The sequence below is a fragment of the Penicillium psychrosexuale genome (assembly GCF_028828465.1).
Source record: "Penicillium psychrosexuale strain IBT 29551 chromosome Unknown utg000004l, whole genome shotgun sequence".
NCBI classification, from domain to species: Eukaryota; Fungi; Ascomycota; class Eurotiomycetes; order Eurotiales; family Aspergillaceae; genus Penicillium; species Penicillium psychrosexuale.
Genome location: NW_026643189.1, coordinates 512,195 through 532,625, shown reverse-complemented (window position 1 = coordinate 532,625; position 20,431 = coordinate 512,195). Strand labels below are relative to the sequence as shown.

The window sequence follows — 20,431 nt, the reverse complement described above, 5'->3', positions numbered from 1 at the left end:
ACCCGGATCCAGATAACTGCAGAGATATTTTTCCAATTTGATTCTGCGTCCATTTTGATTTTGATTTTTCTTTTTTTTTGTATGTCCATTCATCACATGGATATCAACCGTTCAACATACCGGATCACCCCAGAAGTACCCCATGTCAAGATCCATGTTCGGACCAGAGGGGAAGAAAGAGCCTGTGATCTGGCCGGTGGCTGGGTCGTAGGGGAAACATTCGTCATACGAGCTCCGGCCCGAGAGATCCTTCTCTTGTTTGATGAACTGATCGAGTAGATCCGGCGCCTCAAGACTATAGGATTCAGACAAGCCGAGAGGAGTGTTGGATTGATCCATAGCGGAGCAGGTGATTGAGTCCAGCTCGGCGGAGATAGCATCCACCGCCACTGCTGCGGGCATAGTCGCAGATGGATCAAATGCCACATCCTCGGCTGCTGGCTCTTCTGCCACGGCGGAGTTTGCGATTTCAGGGATATCGAAGAGGGAGTCTGAGTCTTCGGTGCTAGGGAAATCATTCACGTTGATTCCAATATGTGGTGCCAGGCGGCGGAGGAATCCGTCGCAAAGCTTCCAGGCTCTTTCAGACGCCATGTTGGTTTTTGATAGTGTCGACAGCCAGTCCAGGGCTTTCTTTGCGGCTTTGGAGACCATCGTGGCTTTCTCGGGGACATGCTGTGCCCGGAATGCCAGCTCGAGTAGGAGAACAGTGACCGCCTGCATCAGATAATGTAATGTGCACCACCATGGCGACATGCGGTATAGCAGAACTGCATCGGGGGTGTCCGGGAATAGTGTAAGCATGTGGCATGCAGCCTCGACACATTCCGCCGCGGTCTTGTTGCAGAACTCGTAAGTTTTGTCCTCCTCGGAGGGGGGTTGATCCAAGCGACAGAGGCACGGCCGAGTGATTCCGATTTTGGTGCTGTAAAAGAGAAAGGTGAGGCCCATTCGCTGGCTGATAGGGCATTGGGATGTCTGTGTCGAGGTAAAGTCGTATGCAGCAGGAAGATTCAAGAACCATGAATCAATCTCAAGCATCAGGCTCTTGATGGTAAACTCAGTGCTTGCCCATGGAGACTGCAGCGCTTCTGGGCTGTAGAGTTTCACTGCCATTCGCTTGGAAATGCTCGTCAAGGAGGCCAACTGCAAGAAGTAAAGTGAAGCGCAAGGCGGAAGACTCTTGAGATACTCTGCTCGGCTCAATTTTTTCTCGCCCTCAGCAGGAAAATCGTTTGAATCAGAATCAGCCGCAGATTCTAGGTCCTCTGCGCTGTTGTTGGTGGGCATGCGCTCGGAACCACTGGATGTACGGAATACAGCTGTGCCTATCAGCCGAGCCACTTCGTCTTTTTGGAAATCACTCTCATCAAAAGGAACAGGCATTGGTGTGGTGCAGGAGCTGTCAATGATACACGAGGGACGCCCAGTCATGATAGTAAGTAGATGATCCAGCGTATACAATGACCACCATACCCTGTAGCGTATCTCTTTGGAAGTGTCTGATATGCTCGTACCAACGTTGCGCAAGTGCAATCCAAGAGCCAGCGCTCCTCGAACTGCACTTCCAGAGAGTTTCCAGGCCCTGCAGGAGCCGATATTATGAGTATATAATTGGGATTTGCAGGCTTGGCAACTTACCGATTGATATGTCCCGAGGCCACCAGATAGAATGAAGCAAGCCCCTCGACTTGCAATTGCTGTAGGTCAGGATGATGGAGAACTTGATCTTCCAAGCTCAAGGCCCGCGCCCTTGAAAAGTACATTTGGTGGTCATCATCCTCTTCCTTCGCGTCCGAGTTCGTCAACTGCTTATATTTAGCCGCAATGGCAAAAATCAGGTTGAGTATAGCGAGCCACTTGTTTCCTGGCTTGAGAGAAGGTTGACTGAAAAAGACCTGGAATTGGGGGACAAAGGTTGAAACCCCAATGATTGGGAAGGATGGATGCACTGAAGTTAGATAGGCATTGAGCATTTTGCCTGCCATCTCCCGGGATGGGACTCCATACATATCACTTTGATCTGCAGTCGGAATGTCCAGATCATCAAGATAATAGTTGGAAGCTACCACCCATGGCTCGCTTGGATTCTCCGGTCGAGGAGTCAGAGTTGGAGAGGGCAGACCGTTGTCGTCATCTGTGTTGGGAAGAGTTGACGGCCAGGCCTCACATTCACTGTTGACTTCTTTGCTAAGCCTTTGGAGCCAAGTGATCTCGGAGCTTTTTCCAATGAAACCCGTTGCTCGTGCAGTTTCATCCCTGTTGAAGTCCTCCTCTGTTTGGTCGCCACATTCAAGAGGACTAACGGATGATGCGCGGGAGGATGGTGGCTCAGAACCCGCATGCCATGAGATCCTTCGTTCTCCAGCTGCTGCAAGGCATGTTTCTGGGTTGAATGCCAACTCAGGGGCCGATTCCTGGGTTGGTATTAGACACAGTCATCGGATGTGGATTAAACTTCATACCGCTGCCAGGGCAATGTTCACGAGTTGCTCATCAGACACGCCAAAACGATTGCTCAGCTTGCTAATGACATCTTCATATGCCTGCACCTTTGCGGATAAGCTTGCCAACTGTCTTTTTTTTTAGTCAATCATAGACGTCAGCTCTTGTAATGACGGTGCGCTATATATTGGCCCATACCGCTTGGACTTTTCCCGCTTGCCATCGGTATAGCAGCAGATGATTCCAGCCTCTCGACAGTTGCGGCATCCGGACTTGTCTCCGGTGCACTTTGTCTTCCGTTGTCTGCAAGACTCGCATGCTCGACGAACGTGTCGACGGTGAAACCTGCCAGGAGAGGTGAAGGCAGATTCGGCTCCTTCCGCTAGTCGCGGGATAGCCATTTTCTTGCCAACTTCAGATTCACCTTGGAGATGAGAGACTGGGTTATCCTATAGATGCTTTATCAGATCATACTCCTTAGCTTAGATCATGATTTCACACTTACCACACTGGACAACTGATTACACGTGTCTGCATCAGTGCATGATAATTTGAAGAGGCTCTGTTGCTCATTCCATGAGGGAAATAGAATATTACTCATGGTGAACCATACAAAGATTGAAGCTGATCGCTTAGTGTCAGTAGAATTCGCAACTATATCTTCATTCTTTACTTACTTGGATGAGTAAAGGACAATGTCTAGGTCCCAAAAGATTTTGATATATATTGAAATGACAATATCAGAAATTGACCAATTGGATGCAGTGACATCTGTGAAATCAAATAGTCACAATGTGAAGACGAGAAGGAAGGTTGGATTTTATAAAACACCCCAGGATCTGACCTATGAGAAACATAGATCGGGGAAGGACGAAGGAGAAGAAAGGTTCGGGTTTTCGGGCACCGTTGGGAATCTTAAGCTGGTCAAGCTCGATAGATACTCTGTGATGACATGCCATGCTCGTTTAGGGTAAGTCAACGGCGCATTATTGGCTACCAGTCCACATATTAGGGATGGTCGATTTGCCTCAAGTGTCCTTGTAGGGCATGGGGAGAATAGGTCAACGTTTTCATGAGCAAAATATCTTCTTTTGGTTATTGACCACTATTTGCCATCAACCAAACATGCTTACTCCAGAGAGAGCCTGAGGTATTGGCTTAACCATCAGACTACCTCCCCCGGTGATCCATTGTTGAGGGTCAGCTTTCGGTTGTTAGTACCGACTAGCTCTGGACTCCGATGTAGTGACCAAGGATCGGATGAAAGAGGATGTAAGCTACTTATACAGAGTCAACAACGCCTTCAACCTCAGGCTGTTCTGCAATTGAAGTTGTATGTAGCAAATTCCACGTAAAACATTGAACATACAGCATTGCAGCTTCAGAAAGGTTATATAGACCAGTAGTAAATAGTAAACACCTACTAAATAACATCCAGGCCCAGACCTCTTCGAAGTCAATCTGACGTCTGGTGGCGCCACATTTGACGTTGGTTCGTCCCTGGTTGGCATTCAGGCCAGGACACATTCGGAAAGGGAAGAGAAAGCTTGACGGCAATTCTCACCATGTCTCGTGTGTGTACGTACCCCGTCTTTTTGCTCTGCGAGATAATCCTGACGTCCCATTACGTGATGATTATAGCCTTCAAATAGGGCCTGGTTTGTCAGGCAACCCTAACAATTTAGAAAATGAACTACAGTTATGGATGTTTCGAACTTATATTAATAAAAGTTAAAAAGGAATTGGCTTAACACGATCTTGGAAGTAAAGAACACGATCCGAACATCATTAGGAACTCTATACAGTAGTCCATGCCCATTTTTACTCAATGAGGAAGTTGTCTGCAACACTGCGAACTTCCTTCGAGAATGCAACACCTTCACCCTCCATATCCAGTAGGGAAACATTGTTGATGTCGACATCCACGAAAGGCTTGGTCTTCGTGAAGTGGACACTCATCGGGAAGAATTCATTCTCGTCAGCATCAATTGCCTCGAACTCAAAGCTGCCAGAGGCATTCGACTGATCAACAGTGCCTAGGTTCCAGTCCAGACTGTCACCGGAGACCTCGTAGACCGCATCAAAGCTAGATACAGCAGGCTCGGTCGTGCCATATGGAATGGTGACGACCACATCGCGGAGACTATCGTCGCCCGTGAGCTCATACTCCACAGTCACAGTGGTGGAGTCAGAGCCCTTGTTTACCCAAACGGTGAATGTGATTGGAAGAATATCGGCATTATCAGCCGAACTGGCAACACGCCACCGGAGAACTCCGATAGAGTTGTTGGCAGGGAAGCGCTTGGTAGTGTCCTTCAGTTGGATGACCGAAGAGTTGTTGAAGAGAGCTTTGTCGACATTAGGGTGAGTGCGGAACTGTGCGCCATGTGTGGGAATAGCCTGGCAGTCGAGTCGGATTTTGGTGAGTGAGGGATCACTGATACGGAGTTGCATGTCACCCTTGACCTCGAAAGATTTCAAGGCTCCCTCCCGAGTAAGTGTGGCTGAGATGGTCTCGGCGATTGTGAGTTGGATGGGCTCCCGATCCGCCTGGAGAGACTCGCGGGCCGAGGGAATGTCATGCACTGGAGCCGAAGTTCGTGCAGCCACCAATGGGCTCTCCTCTTCAATTTCGGGCCCCATATCACCCCGGACCTTCTCGTAGATATCCGTTGCCTTTGATTTCTTGCCCAGTTGCATGCCCTTGCCGCGGGTGGGAATGGGCCTAGTTATCACGCAGTCAGCAGTAGTTTCTCAACGTGAAATTAGAAAACCAAACGTACTTGGAAAAGGACTGTTTCTTCTCGGCCTCGTATGAATCATAGCTGTCAGGCACGGAGGGGCGCGCTGGGGGCGTGTAGACGGGGTAGGTTGGGGTTCTTGGGGCGGCGGCGCGACCTGTGCGAGCAGCCTCTTTGCGTTGCATTTCCAGCTGCTTCGCCTTTCTCTTGCGCTCCTCGCTAGCCTCCAGCTCTTTGTTCTATCAATGTATGTCAGCCATGAACTAACTTCACTGGTGATTCCACATACCCGCTCAATGATTTCCTGGATTCTCTCCTCATGACTCTCCATTTCCAGGAAGGTCTTGATCTGAGTGAGAGAAAGGTTCTCCCGGTATCCCATAGTTACCAATTCATCAAACGCACTCAGGAGCTCAAAGGCATTGCGAAGAATCTCCCGCTCGTCTAGGCTCTTGCAGATGCTGGTGGTGACTTGCGCAAAGAGATGGAGACTGTCGATGTCTTGGAGAATGTTTGATTGACGGTTGGTGATCAGCACGATATACAACTCGTCCAATGGTTGGTACACGAAGCGCACGTTGTCTTGCTCGACAGTGGTATGCTGGGTTCCGGAGTCTGCCAGCTTAGGGAAGGAGGCGAGAAGGGCTTCAATTCGGGAGCGAGAGATCTCTCGGAACTGGCGCGAGAGAACCGCTTTACCTCCACGGGTGCATATCGACGCTGCGAGAACAACCTGTTGTGTGTTGATTAGTCCAATTCCCCGCGGATTAGATTAAAACAAGGGCTTACCATGGTGAAAAACAGCACAGAGGGGGCACACAAATGACAATAAAAGAGTGATCAAAGAAAAGAGTACAGAAAGTGATAGAGAAGCGTAGGGTTGACTGGAAGCGTAGGCCCTGATGTTGGTTGGCGGCGGTAGGGAGCTACTCTGTTCACTTCGGCGATGGTTGGCCCGTGCATTCACTTCGCTTAGTCGTCGACCAGATACTTTCTTTCTCTTCACTTCATCTTTTCCCGCGCGTTGAAATCCCCACCAACACTCAGTTCATCATCTCTCTTGCTATTACTCGTAATATTTCACTCTGCGTATCGCCGAGGAAACTTTTCTCTTTCACTCTCAAACCCCACTTCAACCGCGTTCATGGAACGTCATTGCTGAAGTTTCCAATACGACCCAAGATCTCATTTTCACGCGTTTACTTGCTATGACAACAGCTCCCTTGATCGCCTACCCCACAATGGAAGCCCCCGCTACGGGTGATTCTATGGAGATGGCCTCGCCCTACCAAGGGCCGGCTGATGATTTCGATATCGACATCGACCTCATGGAGGACCATGTCTCGAACATGGATAGCGATATGATGGGCGCAGAGGAATTTACAAATACTTCTCAGCCTAATGAACTCAACAATGACGCGATCTACGATGCCGACATGGCCGATGAACCCTCCGAAGGGTCGATGATCGACGCTGACAACTACGCCGATGAAGACAACGATATTGACGTGCAATTTGAGGAAGAGCCATATGAGGAAGAAATGATTGAAGCCGATCAGGTGGAAGATGTTAATATTGCCACCCCTATCATTCATCTTGAACCTGCCGGCAGCAGTGAAGATGCTGCCAGCCCCATTAAGGAGGATATCACAGTCACATCCGTGGAACTTCTCGAAGCAGCACCTCAAGGCTTAAGCGACTCTGCGGGACTTGCCCCAGTTTCAGACAAAGCCCAGGTTTCTGAAATTGAAGGCCAAGACACCCAGACCCACCTGAGCACGGCTGCTGATGACCTTACCGAGGAACCATCCGGAAATGCCATCAGTACCGAAACCGGCAGCCATAATGAAAAGGCAGAGCTTGGTGAAGAGGCTAACGAGACATCAAAGTCTCCTTTGACAGAGGCTGAGGTAACGCAAGTTCCCAACGAAGACCCGGAGACCAGTCAAATCAAACATTCCGCCGAAGATTCCCACGATGACGCAGCGCACCCAGAGGCGCAGCCTGTGTCTGAGGAAAATCACCAGGTTGCAGATGAAGAGCACTCGCCCCAACAGGTCACATACATGGATGAACCTCTTCATCCCGTCAAAATTCTCTACCAGGATTGCGAGATCGCCCTGTTCCCTCCCCTCGAGGGAGACTTGTCGGATACATTCTTCATTGAAGATGAAGCTTTGGCTTACGACAACGTTGGTCAAATCTTCAAGGCTCTACGCCAGGTGCTTCAAAAAACCATGGCAGGCAATGAGGTTTTGGTCATCGATATTGACACTCTCGGTATCCAAATAACAGAGGTAAGTACTCTCTTAATTATCCCCCTACTGGCAAACGTACTGACTCATCCTATCAGGACTCGATCCATACATCCCAGGTAACCTTGCATCAGATCCTAGATCTGTACCTCAGACTTTGTCGTAACGATGGCACTACCGACCCCGAAGCCCTCTACCTTACACTGAGCACCAAGCGTGCGTTCCCGGCCGAGATCGCAGATCTCAATGACGCTGCAATGGAAGGCAAGAAACTTTCTGAACTTCATTCCGAACTTCAATCTTGGGATGAATATGATGAAGGCGAGCCAGGTTCCGAGGGGGATCTTGTTACCCATGGGGCTGAGGAGCATGAAGATGAACTCTACTACACAAATGAGGCCCAAAAAGAGCTATCAACTACGGAAGTGCAAACGGCTCCAGCACCTGGAGAAGATCAGGCGCTGGATGGCGAACATCCTCAGGCCCAGCCCGAAGCTGTCTCTGGTGCTCAATCAGAGATTGTGCATGCGCAGGACGAGGATAGATCTACCTCCAGGGAGCGGAGTGCCGAGGCCGCACGTGAGTCTGAATCTCATCCAGCCCAGCCCGAGAACACAGAGTCAGATCACTTTGATGTGTCTCGCCATCTCGAAACAGACCAATATCAGGAATACGATCATGGCGATGGCGATATCAACGAAGAGAACTATGATTCCGAGGGCCGGCAGAGTGATTCTACTGCCACGTTAGCTGCACTGCCTGGCGCAAGCGAGATTCAAGAGCATACCGAGCATGCCCCTTTGGAAGTATCTGCGAACGCCGTTACAGATGAAAACGACAATGGTCACTATTACGGAGAGAACGCCGAGAACGATGATCTGGGGGACGACGAATATTATGAGGATGACCCGGTCGAAGATTTAGAGGCTTTCCAAAATGATATCACTGGCAGTGAAAATGCTGATGATGCTCAAGAACCAGCCGATCAGGCGCCTGTCTTTGATGAGGAGGACACAGATGAGTTAGATGCCCCGCCGACAGACGAAGTTGTCTCGGAAACTACCCTGCGTGATGAAACAAAGCACTTTTCCCATGACCAGCCGGCACCGCCCCTTGACAGCGGCTTGCATGACACCTCTGACAAGAAGGAGAAAACACCAGAGCCTGCAGATGATTTACTTGGAATCGCTGTAGACCTGATGCAGACTCCCCCGAGAGATACAGAGAACGATACCCTTGATCACTTTGAGGGCATAGACTACGACGAGCCAGAGGATGAACTGGATGCCCCTGTTGCAGCTGATAATGGGGGTGTCGATCACGAGTTTGACGAGAACCATTTTGGCGACTATGACACCAATTTTGAAGAGTCGGAGGCTGTAGAGTTGGTTGGAACAGATCCTTCCTCGACAGACGCCGAAACCCACCCGAACTCGTCTTCTAAACGGCCCCGTGAAGATGAAGATGACTGGGACTTGGTGGAAAGCACCGTTGACACCAAACGTCGCCGCTCTTCGTAAACTATGCTCCCATTTTTTTCTTTCCTCCTGGAGAATTTCTCCAATCTTTTCTCATTCGTCATGTCTGGTGTCCAGCGAGTCTGACCTTTGATGACTTGTCCCACGAGACCCATTACCCTCCGCCATACTGTTAACCATACTTGCCAGCAACGACCTCGATCGATGGACGCAGTGTCTCGTTTCACTACTAACCGAAACAGGTATGTCGACCCCTTTCCCCAGTACGCGCAGCGCACGCCTTCAACTTTCTCGGGGTATGCGCTTTCTCTTTTTCCATCCCGCATCTGGATCAAACCCCGGTGCTCTCAACTCTGGAGACATCATTCAATTGCCCGTGATCAATTCCTGCGTTTCTTTCTTTTTTGTCCTTTGACTCTTTCCCCATTGCGATTCAAGATACCACTGCCGGTCTTCGGCCAAAATCTTTGTTTTCGGTGTTCATGGGTGCCCGTTTGGGCTGCGTGCTTTTCGATGCATTTCCTTAGGGTCTGGCGTATCGGCGCGATGGGCTAGTCCACGTGGTTGTAGTATTCTACCAATGAATTTTACCCACATCTTTTAGTTCTCAGACGTCTCAACTTGTAAATCTCAAGTATAAATTAAGAGGAATCGAAATGTCGGATCTCTTACCCCCAGATTTGAATTAGCTAATTTCGCTTATTTAGTTATGGGGCCCAAATGAGAAACATTCCGGGGAGAGCGGGTCGGCATAGTGTAGAATAGATGTACATGTACTCCGTATGTTTTGCAGGTATATGGAACTATAGTCTATATGTACGATGTAGATTGTACGCTATTGTATGTTAATACTCCATGCGGATGGTTTATTTTTACATTCAATTCTATATTAATTCAGCCACGCAAGACGATGTCATGCTATGGGTCTAAACTGGAGTTCTCTAGGGATTCCAGGCTAAGTATAGAAACCTACGCCGCATTCGGCGGGCTGAAACGCCGGTCTTGGCCTCATTTCAGGGTCCATATTTAATAAATACAAAGATACAAAGATACGCTGTTGACTAGTTACTGGACTACTGCTTTTACCTCTAGGTAGAACCTGGGGACAGAAGGTGACACATGGTAGTGTTGTGTCGATAGTAATGCACTAAATAGAGGATAAATAGAGTCATATGTACAACATAGTTAAATAGTACGGAGTTGGGGCCACCTATTTCAATCTACCTCGATCTCTGCATATTTTATATAAAACTCCAGAATGCAAAGGGAAATTAAGATTAAAAATTACCTAAAGCACTGCAACACGGCACTTGAACCTTGGAAAGCCTCCCTACGCCTCCCCAAGCCCTCTAGCCCTGTTGTTCTCTTACGCGTCCCCCGATCGGGCTTGAAACGGAACCCCACCGCACGCAGGCACATCTCTGGCTTCTGGCTTGCTTGGCCATCACCTAACTACCTTCTTCACATCCTCCTTACTCATCAGAAATCTCGGGCTGGCTCGTTTTTCTGTTTTGTCCTTATTCGCTCCCTTTGCCTCCCCCTAGTCCCGAGCCTTTAGCCTATTACCACGACCCCTTCCTTCGCTCACCCGAGTCTCTCGCTCATTCCCCGACGCATTGCCGGCACTGGAGGTCTTTCGACAGTAGGAGCTCCCGGCTCCTAAGATAGGAATCACTCAAGATGCTTCCAGATAAGTGCGTCGCTCCCACCCGCCGAATTGGCCCACGACGGCAAGCTTGTCAGTTCTAACATGGTTGCGCGCTGCGCCATTATAGATATGTCGGGCTTATTTTAGCCATTGTATCGACCATGGCCATCGGTACCAGTTTTGTGATCACCAAAAAGGTTGGTGTGCCCATCCTCCAGAAACGGACGCTTCGATTCCGAGTGTGCGAGACAAACACCGCGGCGATTCGGTCCAAAGCGATCATCGTCGGAGCAGAGTCGCTAATGCGTCTGAATACAGGGCTTGATGCACGCCTCCGAACGACATGGATTTGAGGGCGAAGGTTTCTCATATTTGAAGAGTCCTGTGTGGTGGGGTGGTATAGTGACACGTACGGAAACCAATCGTCAGATTCGACATTTCGCCAGATGCTAACGGGTTCATAGTCGCTCTTGGCGAAGTCGCAAATTTCGCTGCCTACGCTTTTGCGCCTGCCATCCTGGTGACGCCCTTGGGTGCGCTGAGTGTTCTCATCGGGTAGGGGTCTCTTCAATACCGTGCATTCGCCTCATAGCTGACACGACACAACACAGTGCGGTCTTGAGTTCGTACTTCCTCAACGAGATACTTGGTGTATTAGGAAAATTAGGCTGTGCGCTGTGCTTGCTGGGATCGGTCGTCATCGTTCTCCATGCGCCTCCAGACAAGCAGGTGGAGACCGTCGATGAGATTCTTGGATATGCGGTCCAGCCAGGTACGAAGACTTGATCGGTGTCGCCCGAAAACTACCGCTGACTTTGCGACCAGGGTTCCTTCTCTACTGTGTCGCAGTTGCGATCTTCTCGACTCTGATGATCTACCGGGTTGCGCCGGTCTATGGCAAGAAGAATCCGCTCGTCTACATCTCGATTTGCTCCACTGTTGGATCGGTTTCGGTCATGTCAGTCAAGGCCTTTGGAATTGCAGTGAAATTGACCATTGGCGGCAACAACCAATTTGTCCACGCGTCCACCTACGTCTTTGCCATTGTGACCGGATTCTGTATTCTGACGCAGATGAACTACTTCAACAAGGCATTGAACTCTTTCTCGACTTCGATGTGAGTGCAGACATCAAGGAATATGGAGATGTGAGTTAACATGATTCTTCAAACAGCGTGAACCCACTTTACTATGTCACCTTCACAACCGCGACTCTCTGTGCCTCATTTATTCTCTTCAAGGGATTCAACACCACCGACGCCGTCAACACCATATCTTTACTCTGTGGATTCCTCATCATCTTCACCGGCGTGTACCTCCTGAATCTCTCGCGACATGACCCGGATGGACACAGCATGGTGAATTCAAAACTTGACGAGGACGGAGTGCCAACAGACGGTATGACGAGTTTCCAGACCCGTCGCTCAATGCAGTCCCGCCGAAGCGACTCGAGTGCATATTTCAATGGCACCAGCGACCGCGAAGGCCTCATACACGCATACGATGTGGAGAACGGGATCGGCATGAACAACTTGACCTCAGAAAGTAATGGGGAGCCAGGCCCGACTTTCCCGCGGACGGAAACGCAGACTGCACTGCACACGAAGCGGAACAGTCAGCTCTGATCGCGGATGTCTCAAGGTCTTCCAATCCTCGCCTTATATCGAGGTCTTTGAAATGATTCTCCTTCGTCTTTACACAATCGACTGCTAGCAAGCTTCCCTTCCACGGGCTTGATCTCCACTTGTATTTTTACTGTTCCCCGAATATGCCCGAGTTGCATTGAAACTCGGGCGAACTCAGGCACTGGACATGTCTGTATGAACGACTGGATATGACTCTGGGTTTCTCTGGATGGTTGGGATTTGATGTCTTTCTTCTTCTACTTCCTTTTTTTTTTTTTTTTTTTCTACCGGTGATCTGGCGTGCCGAGAGGCTTGTATATAGTTCAAGTTGGATTTCTGCAGAATAGACTGGCGACGTATCTGGGTGGGGCTGGGCCGATGATGTATTTACAGGTCAGCTGTTTATGGAACATGCCCATCCGAGATTCTTGCTTTTGCAATTTCAAGTCCAACATCTTTAAACTATTGCCTGTTCTTGGCTACCTCTGCGAGGGGTCTATAGACGTCAACCTTGGAAGGGCAGAGTGATACCCCTCGAACGCGGGGAACTTGCGCGATGCCCACTTTATTGCGCAAAGTGGCCATCGTCGCCGCAGTCGACGGCCTGGTCCTACATCCTCACGCCAGCGGGTCGCGGCATACCGGTAGTAACAATGAAGCGTCATCCATCCGCATCGACTATAAGACAAACACAATCACAGCGTTGCCCGCTTCCGGCTCGGAGCCCCTCAACGGAAAGGACGCCCTAGAGCTAGAGGCCTACGGTCTCGTAGGTATGTTGACGAGCTGAGTGAAAACCAAAATAGAAACTAACCGCAATGCGCTACTGCTACAGGTCTCTTATCTGTCGCTTCAAGTTCATTTCTCGTTTCCATCACACAGCGCCAGCAAGTAGCGCAGATCCGAGGCCGCCCGATCTACACCGTAACCAACGTCGCGATCATTCCAATCTCATCGCAAGCCGATGCTTCCCGCGCAATCACACAGGCCAGGAAAGAATCCTCGCAACAGGAAGCCACCATCGAATCCTCCGATGAAGAGGACCTGACCGATACGGAATCCGACAGAGCCGATGCGGAAGCAGAGATCGGCAGCGCGCCCGCATCGCCCACTCGCGATGCATCTCGTGTCCGCGGCACCAGCGTCGGCAGTATCGCAGAAGACGTGATAGCGAAAAAGTTCCGCTTTGGCAGATTCGCGGCCGATTGGCTATCGCGCAAAGACCTGGGATTGCCCAGGCCCGGAACTCAAGAGCAGGATGCGTCGGAGTCTCCCTTTGACGAAGCCTCCACCCCTCCTCCTTCGGGTAATGGTAGTGAGGTGAATCTCGACGCTGTGGATGAATCTCTGTCTGAAGAGGCTGGGGCTCAGAGCGAACCTGATCGGCCTAAATCTGACCAGGCTTCGGAATTGCTGCCGAAACTGCTTCGCTATACGAAACTTTTGTTTGCATCGCATAATTTTTTCTTTGCTTATGATTATGACCTTACGCGCTGTTTACATGTGCAGGAAGCTCGGAAAGATCAGCTTCCACTTTATAAAGCTGTGGATCCATTGGTATGTGCGAACTGAGGACTCGTAGTATGTTTGTGAAGATTGGCGTGCTGACTCGTTGGCAGTATTTTTGGAATAGACATTTGATGACCAAATTCATTGACCATGGGGCTCATGGATTTGTTCTCCCGTTGGTTCAAGGCTTTGTTGGCCAACGAGAATTCACAATCGCTGGTGCTGAAAAAAAACAACCTTCGAAGGACTCAGCAGAACTCGCGAAAGGCCGAATTCTCGGTGAAAAACACGAGGCTGAAGCTGTTGAGACTGGTGCTAGCAAACGTGATTATCTTTTGACTATCGTTTCTCGACGGTCTGTCAAGCGACCGGGTCTTCGTTACCTGCGCCGCGGTGTCGATGATGAGGGCAACACAGCCAACACAGTCGAAACCGAGCAGATTCTCTCGGTTCCGGAGTGGACCCCGTCTCACCCTGCCTACTCATATTTGCAAGTCCGGGGTTCCGTTCCTCTTTATTTCTCTCAGTCGCCATATGCCTTGAAGCCAGTTCCAGTGCTCCATCACTCTGCGGAAACGAATCTCCTCGCTTTCACTAGACACTTCCGAGAGTTCAGTCGACGATATGGAAATATCCAGGCTGTTTCTCTTATTGACAAGCTAGCCGGTGAACTGAAGCTAGGAGAGCAATACGAGCGATATACCGAAGCCTTCAATGCCGCCGGTGGGATCGATGGTAAGCCATTGAAACTTGAATGGTTTGACTTCCATAACGAGTGCCGGGGCATGAAGTTCGAAAATGTATCACGCCTGGTCGACCGACTGAAAGACACGTTGAATGAGTTCAGCTATACCATCATCGCAGACAACGATATCCTGCAGACCCAAAAGGGCATCATCAGAACCAATTGCATGGACTGTCTAGACCGCACTGGTGTTGCCCAGTGTGCATTCGGCCAATGGGCCCTCGAGCGTCAACTGGAAAATGAAGGCATTGACATTGATATTGGTGGTGACTCTTCCACCCAATGGTTCAATACGGTCTGGGCCGACAACGGAGATGCCATCTCCAAGCAGTATTCATCAACCGCGGCCCTGAAGGGCGATTATACCCGTACACGCAAGCGAGACTACAGAGGTGCCCTCAACGACTTGGGACTGACACTCTCCCGCTACTACAATAACATCGTAAACGACTTCTTCTCTCAAGCTTGTATCGACTACCTCCTAGGCAACGTCTCAACCCAAGTCTTTGACGAGTTCGCCATCCAGCTCCAGACCACCGATCCAGGAATCTCAGTCCAAAAGCTCCGCCAGAACGCCATTGACACAAGCTGCAAGATCGTTATCAGTAGTCCCTCCGAAGAATTCCTAGGTGGCTGGACCATGCTGACACCCCGCCAACCCAACACCCTTCGCACCCTACCATTCGAAGAATCAGTCCTTCTCCTAACCGATGCCGCAGTCTACAGCTGCCGCTTCGACTGGGAGACCGACAAAGTGTTGTCCTTTGAGCGCATCGCCCTCTGCTCCATCGAGCGCATCCACTACGGCACATACGTTACATCCATATTGACAGATAGCCAAGCCGACGAGGCGACCAACGTCGGTCTCGTCATAGTCTACCGCGACGGCGACACAAACACCCTCCGCGTGAACACCCGGTCCCTGCAGAGCGATGTCGATCTCAGCACGCTGGAGACTACCGCCAGCGCCAACAGTGAATGGGACCTCGTTTCCTGGCTGCGGGGTAGCAAGCGTGCGACGACGCGGTTCGTCGCTTTCAAGGGCTTGCCGCTGTCGAATCCGGTCGCTAGTCCGCGGCTTGGGCCTACTACTGGGACTGTTCGCGAGATTGATCGTATTCGCTCGGTCTGTTTGGATATCGAGCGGGCGATGTTTGCGGGTCAGGGTGATAAAGCTGAGGCGGTCTCTGTGGTTGAACAGTCTGATATTATCTCTTTGGCGGATGCGAGAAAGAGGACTGGGTGGTTGGAATATCTGGTTTATGACCTTAAAAAGATGGTTTGGGCGTGATTGCATTTGTGATATGGAGATGAGTTACGAGATTTCTCTTCCGCCTCTTCTGTTACATGGCTTTCACTCCCAGGTTATTGGATCTTAGGTCATTGCTATTTCTTTAGGTCTTTTTGCATATATTCCTTAGCATTATGTTGATAGTATTAGATGTGTCGTAACTGTCACCGATCTCGAAAACATATGATCAATAGAACAGACAACATGGAACCATTTGCTTGGGGATTCGAGAGTAAGAGCATGATAGTATAGTATCTTAGAGAGAGACACTGAAATTATTACTATCCTGTACTGCTGGTCAACATGTCACATTTTTGGCGGTGTCAGCTTCAGCTTCAACCTCAACTTCATCCAACACTCTAACCGTCCACTCCCATTCCCAGGCTGATATTGTGCACACAAATATCATGTGAAATGCACACTATCCTTTCTTCGCATCTCCTTCTTGGACTTGAAGTCTACACCTAAACGGACTGACCGCCTACCGTCTTCAGCAATCCCTTTTTTCTGCCCGCAGCACATACACCCCTCAGTCTGAGGTCGTCCCCGACAACTGATCTGATTCCGACCTTATTGCGAAATCTCTTTGGCCAATTACTTCCCGTCTTATTTCTGGATCTGCCTTAGCGGATCGCAGATTTCAGTCTTGTTTCTTTGATCTGGGGCAACGAAGGGGCCCGTTCCCACATTTTCGGCGGGGCTCCTGTGCTACTCGCACTTTTGACCTACCTCTGTCGCATCGAGTCTTCACCTAAGACAAGATGAATTGGCAACCTCAGCAAGAGCCATTGAGGCAGTTGGCTCGCTACCTTCGCGATTCGCTCAATGGGACTAACCTTCCAGCCCGAGCAGAAGCAGAACAGGTACCGGTGTTCCCTTTTTTTTTTTTGGTCCTATTGAGCTTCCTCTCAACTGCGATCGCCAATATACTACCCCAAGATGGAAACTAACGTTGGACTTTTTTGTTAATAGATGCTTGCACAAGCGACCTCTTCTCCTGATTACGTCAATTACATCACCTATATCTTTTCCAGTCCACAAGCTGCTCCCCTAGCGGGAATTAACGAGAATGAATGGCCTACCGTTCGATTTTCCGCCGCCGTAAACGTCAAGACAAAGATTGCTCTTGCTTACAGCACGATATCCCCTCAAAGCTTGGCCTTTATCAAATCCGCGGCTCTGGTTACACTACGCGACACCGACCACAATGTCTCAAAAGCTGCCGGTAACATTATCACCGCAATGGTGCTTCACGGAGGCCTTTTGGCCTGGCCTGAGATTGTCAATGAGCTGTTGACGACTGTCGCTAATTCCAACGGGGATGTGCCCATGTCGGCTAGAGAAGCTGCAATGGATGCGTTGTACAAGGTCTGTGAGGACAACCGCAAGGTCCTGGACCGGGACTACCAGGGCCAACGTCCTCTAGATATCATCATTCCCAGCTTGCTACAATTCATTTCGGTCGACAGTTCGCGCATTCAGATTGCTGCTCTCAACGCCATCCACGTTTTCTTGCCATTCAAACCCCAGGCATTGATGGACTCGCTCGACCAGTTCCTTTCGCAATTGTTCAGGATTGCCGGTGATGAAAATACCAGAGTCCGGCAAATGGTGTGCCAGTCGTTCTCGCAACTTGTGGAGACTGCCCCGGAAAAGTTGGCCCCGCATATGGAAGGACTGGTCAACTACATCATCATGCAGCAGCAATCCCAGGATGACCCAGAGCTTGCACTTGACGCCGCCGAATTTTGGATTGGTGCTGGAGAGCAAGAGCAATTGCAGGCCGAATTGGCGCCATACATGCACAAGATCATCCCGGTTCTTCTTCAAAACATGATCTACGATGAGGAGGAGGTGGCTCGGTTGATGGACGAGCAAGACGATGCCGACGCCGAGGACCGCGCCGAGGATCTCAAGCCACAGTTTGCTAAATCGAAGGGTGATCGTCTAAACATGTCCAAGCCAGGTGAACAACCGGAAGGCTCTCGCATCATCGAGCAACAGACAGACGATGAGGACGACTTAAGTGAAGGTGAAATCGAGGACTCGGAATTCGGAGATGACCCCTCGGGTAACTGGACTTTGCGCAAGTGCTCTGCTGCTGCGCTCGATGTTTTCTCCACCGTTTACCACGGTCCTGTCTTTGAAATCCTTTTGCCGTATTTGATGGAAACCCTGCGCCATGAGCAGTGGCCGAATCGAGAAGCCGCTGTTCTTACACTAGGCGCAGTCGCAGATGGCTGTATGGACGCTATCACTCCCCATCTCCCAGAATTGGTCCCTTACCTCATCTCACTCCTCAACGATGAACAGCCTGTTGTGCGACAAATCACTTGCTGGTGCTTGGCCCGTTATTCCGGTTGGGCAGCCCATCTCCGCGACCCAGCTCAGAAAGCCCAATTCTTTGAGCCCATGATGGAAGGTATACTTCATCGCATGTTGGACAACAACAAGAAGGTCCAAGAAGCTGCTGCATCGGCATTTGCTAGCCTGGAGGAGAAGTCAGAGGATAACCTAGCGCCCTACTGCGAGCCTATCTTGCGCCAGTTCGTGGCGTGCTTCAATAAGTACAAGGACCGAAACATGTATATCCTTTATGATTGCGTGCAGACGCTCGCCGAGTGTGTTATGAACGAGCTGGCGAGGCCGCATCTAATTGAGATCTTGATGCCTGCCCTCATCGGTCGCTATAACTACATTTCTGATGATTCCCGAGAGCTCTTCCCGTTGCTTGAATGCCTCGGATATATCTCTGCAGCCTATGGCGATGCATTTGCCCAATTCGCGCCGCCTCTCTTCGGTCGCTGCATGAAGATTATTTACGGAAATTTGCAAGCTTCTATTCAACCGACACATGCCGCGGCCGACGAGCCTGACAAGGACTTCCTTGTTACTAGCATTGATCTTCTTAGTGCAATCATTCAGGCCATCGACCCACAAAAGAGCGGCGAGCTTGTGAGTACTTCACAGCCGTCTTTCTTCGAGCTCCTTCGCTACTGCATGGAGGATCCAAACTATGAAGTCCGTCAATCAACATATGCTTTACTGGGAGACTGCGCCATCAGCATTTTCCCTCAGTTGGAGCCCTTCCTTCCCACCCTTACCCCAGTTTTGATCAAGCAGCTTGACTTGGATCTGATTCGCGATGATGATCGTCACACGGGCTTCAGTGTTCTGAACAACGCGTGTTGGTCGTGCGGCGAGATCGCCGTCCACGAGAATGCCGCGCTTGCGCCCTACACCGAGCAACTATACCAAGGGCTCTTTGCAATTATCATTAACGAGGAAATCATCGATTCGGTGAACGAAAACGCCGCGATGGCGCTGGGACGATTGGGATTCTGCTGCGCGGACCAGATTGCGCCCCATTTGAGCGAGTGCTCTGGACCTTTCCTGAAGTCAATGGACAAGATTGATTTCACGCGTGAAAAGGCTTCCGCCTTCCTCGGATTCAACCAGGTGGTGATGAAGAACCCGCAGGCCATGGAGTCGAGCCTCCTCGACTATTTCCAGGCCATTGCCTCGTTCCCCGCCCGCTCACTCGCACAGGAAGAGTACCGGGACATCCAGGTGTCTTTCCAGCAGGTAAGAATATTTTCCCTAGTTGAGTCACATGCCACTAACCAAGATGTACAAATAGGTTCTTCAGGGATATAAGACCTTGATCCCTGACTTCAGCAACTTCCTTGGCCAGCTCCCCCCGGCCGTGGCCCAGACACTACGCACCGTATACCAAGTCTAAGTCGAACTTGGTGATTCTACTTAGATCTCGACCGGGATGTCGGGTTATGTCCACTTCCGTCTCGAATCGGGCGGGGTCAGGTTAGGGAAGAGAGACGAGGGATACCCGGGGGATTAGTAAATAGGGGGTCAGCGGCCGGAATTTCACGTTAATAGAAAGAGGAGGGAGAAAGGGGGGGGGGGCAAAACCATGGGAAGGAGCATCTGCGATTTAGCTGTTTTTTTACGTTACATCTCATGATTGCAACAGGGGCACGCATGACCCTTTATGATTTCTATTTCGTTGACTTTGCTTTCTTCTTGATTCTTATTTTGCATTCTTTGTGCATAGGCATCATCAAGTCAGGGCTGGCTCATAGGTTGCTTCATTTTTTTTTGGTTTTTTTGTTTTCTCAGCGCTGGTTTGGGGGTTTTTTGCGTGGCATATTCATATCCCCCCCTTTAGATAGATACCTAGATAGATAGGTCTTCGTCGTTAATGAAGATCTCAAACAATATTCTGAGAGTCTGGCATGTAGAGTTTAGCATGTTGCAGTAGCCTATAGTTTCAAGCATCTTATTGAGGCGTTTGGCGCTCTCCTAGGTATCTTTTCCAGCTATATTTAACATGCGGTCTCACTAACTAGAATAAATATCTTTCGGGTAGTAAGATCGTAAAATTGCTAGCAAGTATCATTGTGATTATCAGGGTTGTCCTTGACGGTGCTAGGTTCGCCATGTATAGACAAACCAAACATTGCAACCCCAGCTAACTAAATTAAAGCCAGTTACCTAGAATTCTACGTTAGCACTCCTATCTGCCTCTAGGAAAACAAAGCTGAACAGTGCCAGCGAATATCACACCTATTCCGTCCACATATCCCCGGCCCCAGGAAATCAAGAGCACATACCAAGATCGACTCGCTAACCTTGAACCGGGAGTGGATGGAGAAAAAGCAAGGCAAAATAAAGATC

At 49.9% G+C, this 20,431-nt stretch overlaps 6 protein-coding genes across 6 annotated transcripts; 4 read left to right on the top strand and 2 right to left on the bottom strand.

Annotated features, from left to right (window-relative positions):
• Positions 1-111: 111 nt before the first annotated feature.
• Positions 112-3,046, bottom strand: N7518_006005 (CeGAL family transcription factor; the record flags this gene model as incomplete). Its single annotated transcript, XM_057186932.1, has 5 exons — positions 112-1,585; positions 1,642-2,417; positions 2,466-2,577; positions 2,644-2,894; positions 2,951-3,046. The coding sequence occupies 5 exons, from the start codon at positions 3,044-3,046 to the stop codon at positions 112-114; spliced, it is 2,709 nt and encodes a 902-aa protein (XP_057038635.1).
• A 1,220-nt stretch (positions 3,047-4,266) lies between these two features.
• Positions 4,267-5,978, bottom strand: N7518_006004 (coatomer subunit delta; the record flags this gene model as incomplete). Its single annotated transcript, XM_057186931.1, has 4 exons — positions 4,267-5,170; positions 5,229-5,425; positions 5,476-5,919; positions 5,976-5,978. 4 exons carry the CDS (start codon positions 5,976-5,978, stop codon positions 4,267-4,269), a joined length of 1,548 nt encoding a protein of 515 aa, XP_057038634.1.
• Positions 5,979-6,427: 449 nt separating this feature from the next.
• N7518_006003 (uncharacterized protein) lies at positions 6,428-8,961 on the top strand (the record flags this gene model as incomplete). The annotated part of the gene is made up of 2 exons (XM_057186930.1): positions 6,428-7,483; positions 7,540-8,961. The coding sequence occupies 2 exons, from the start codon at positions 6,428-6,430 to the stop codon at positions 8,959-8,961; spliced, it is 2,478 nt and encodes an 825-aa protein (XP_057038633.1).
• A 1,767-nt stretch (positions 8,962-10,728) lies between these two features.
• N7518_006002 (DUF803 domain membrane protein) lies at positions 10,729-12,191 on the top strand (the record flags this gene model as incomplete). The annotated part of the gene is made up of 6 exons (XM_057186929.1): positions 10,729-10,806; positions 10,886-10,976; positions 11,032-11,122; positions 11,179-11,339; positions 11,393-11,684; positions 11,741-12,191. The coding sequence occupies 6 exons, from the start codon at positions 10,729-10,731 to the stop codon at positions 12,189-12,191; spliced, it is 1,164 nt and encodes a 387-aa protein (XP_057038632.1).
• Positions 12,192-12,747: 556 nt separating this feature from the next.
• On the top strand, positions 12,748-15,736 carry N7518_006001 (uncharacterized protein; the record flags this gene model as incomplete). The annotated part of the gene is made up of 3 exons (XM_057186928.1): positions 12,748-12,964; positions 13,027-13,748; positions 13,811-15,736. 3 exons carry the CDS (start codon positions 12,748-12,750, stop codon positions 15,734-15,736), a joined length of 2,865 nt encoding a protein of 954 aa, XP_057038631.1.
• Positions 15,737-16,497: 761 nt separating this feature from the next.
• N7518_006000 (putative importin beta-2 subunit) lies at positions 16,498-19,478 on the top strand (the record flags this gene model as incomplete). Its single annotated transcript, XM_057186927.1, has 3 exons — positions 16,498-16,599; positions 16,709-19,321; positions 19,377-19,478. 3 exons carry the CDS (start codon positions 16,498-16,500, stop codon positions 19,476-19,478), a joined length of 2,817 nt encoding a protein of 938 aa, XP_057038630.1.
• Positions 19,479-20,431: the final 953 nt, after the last annotated feature.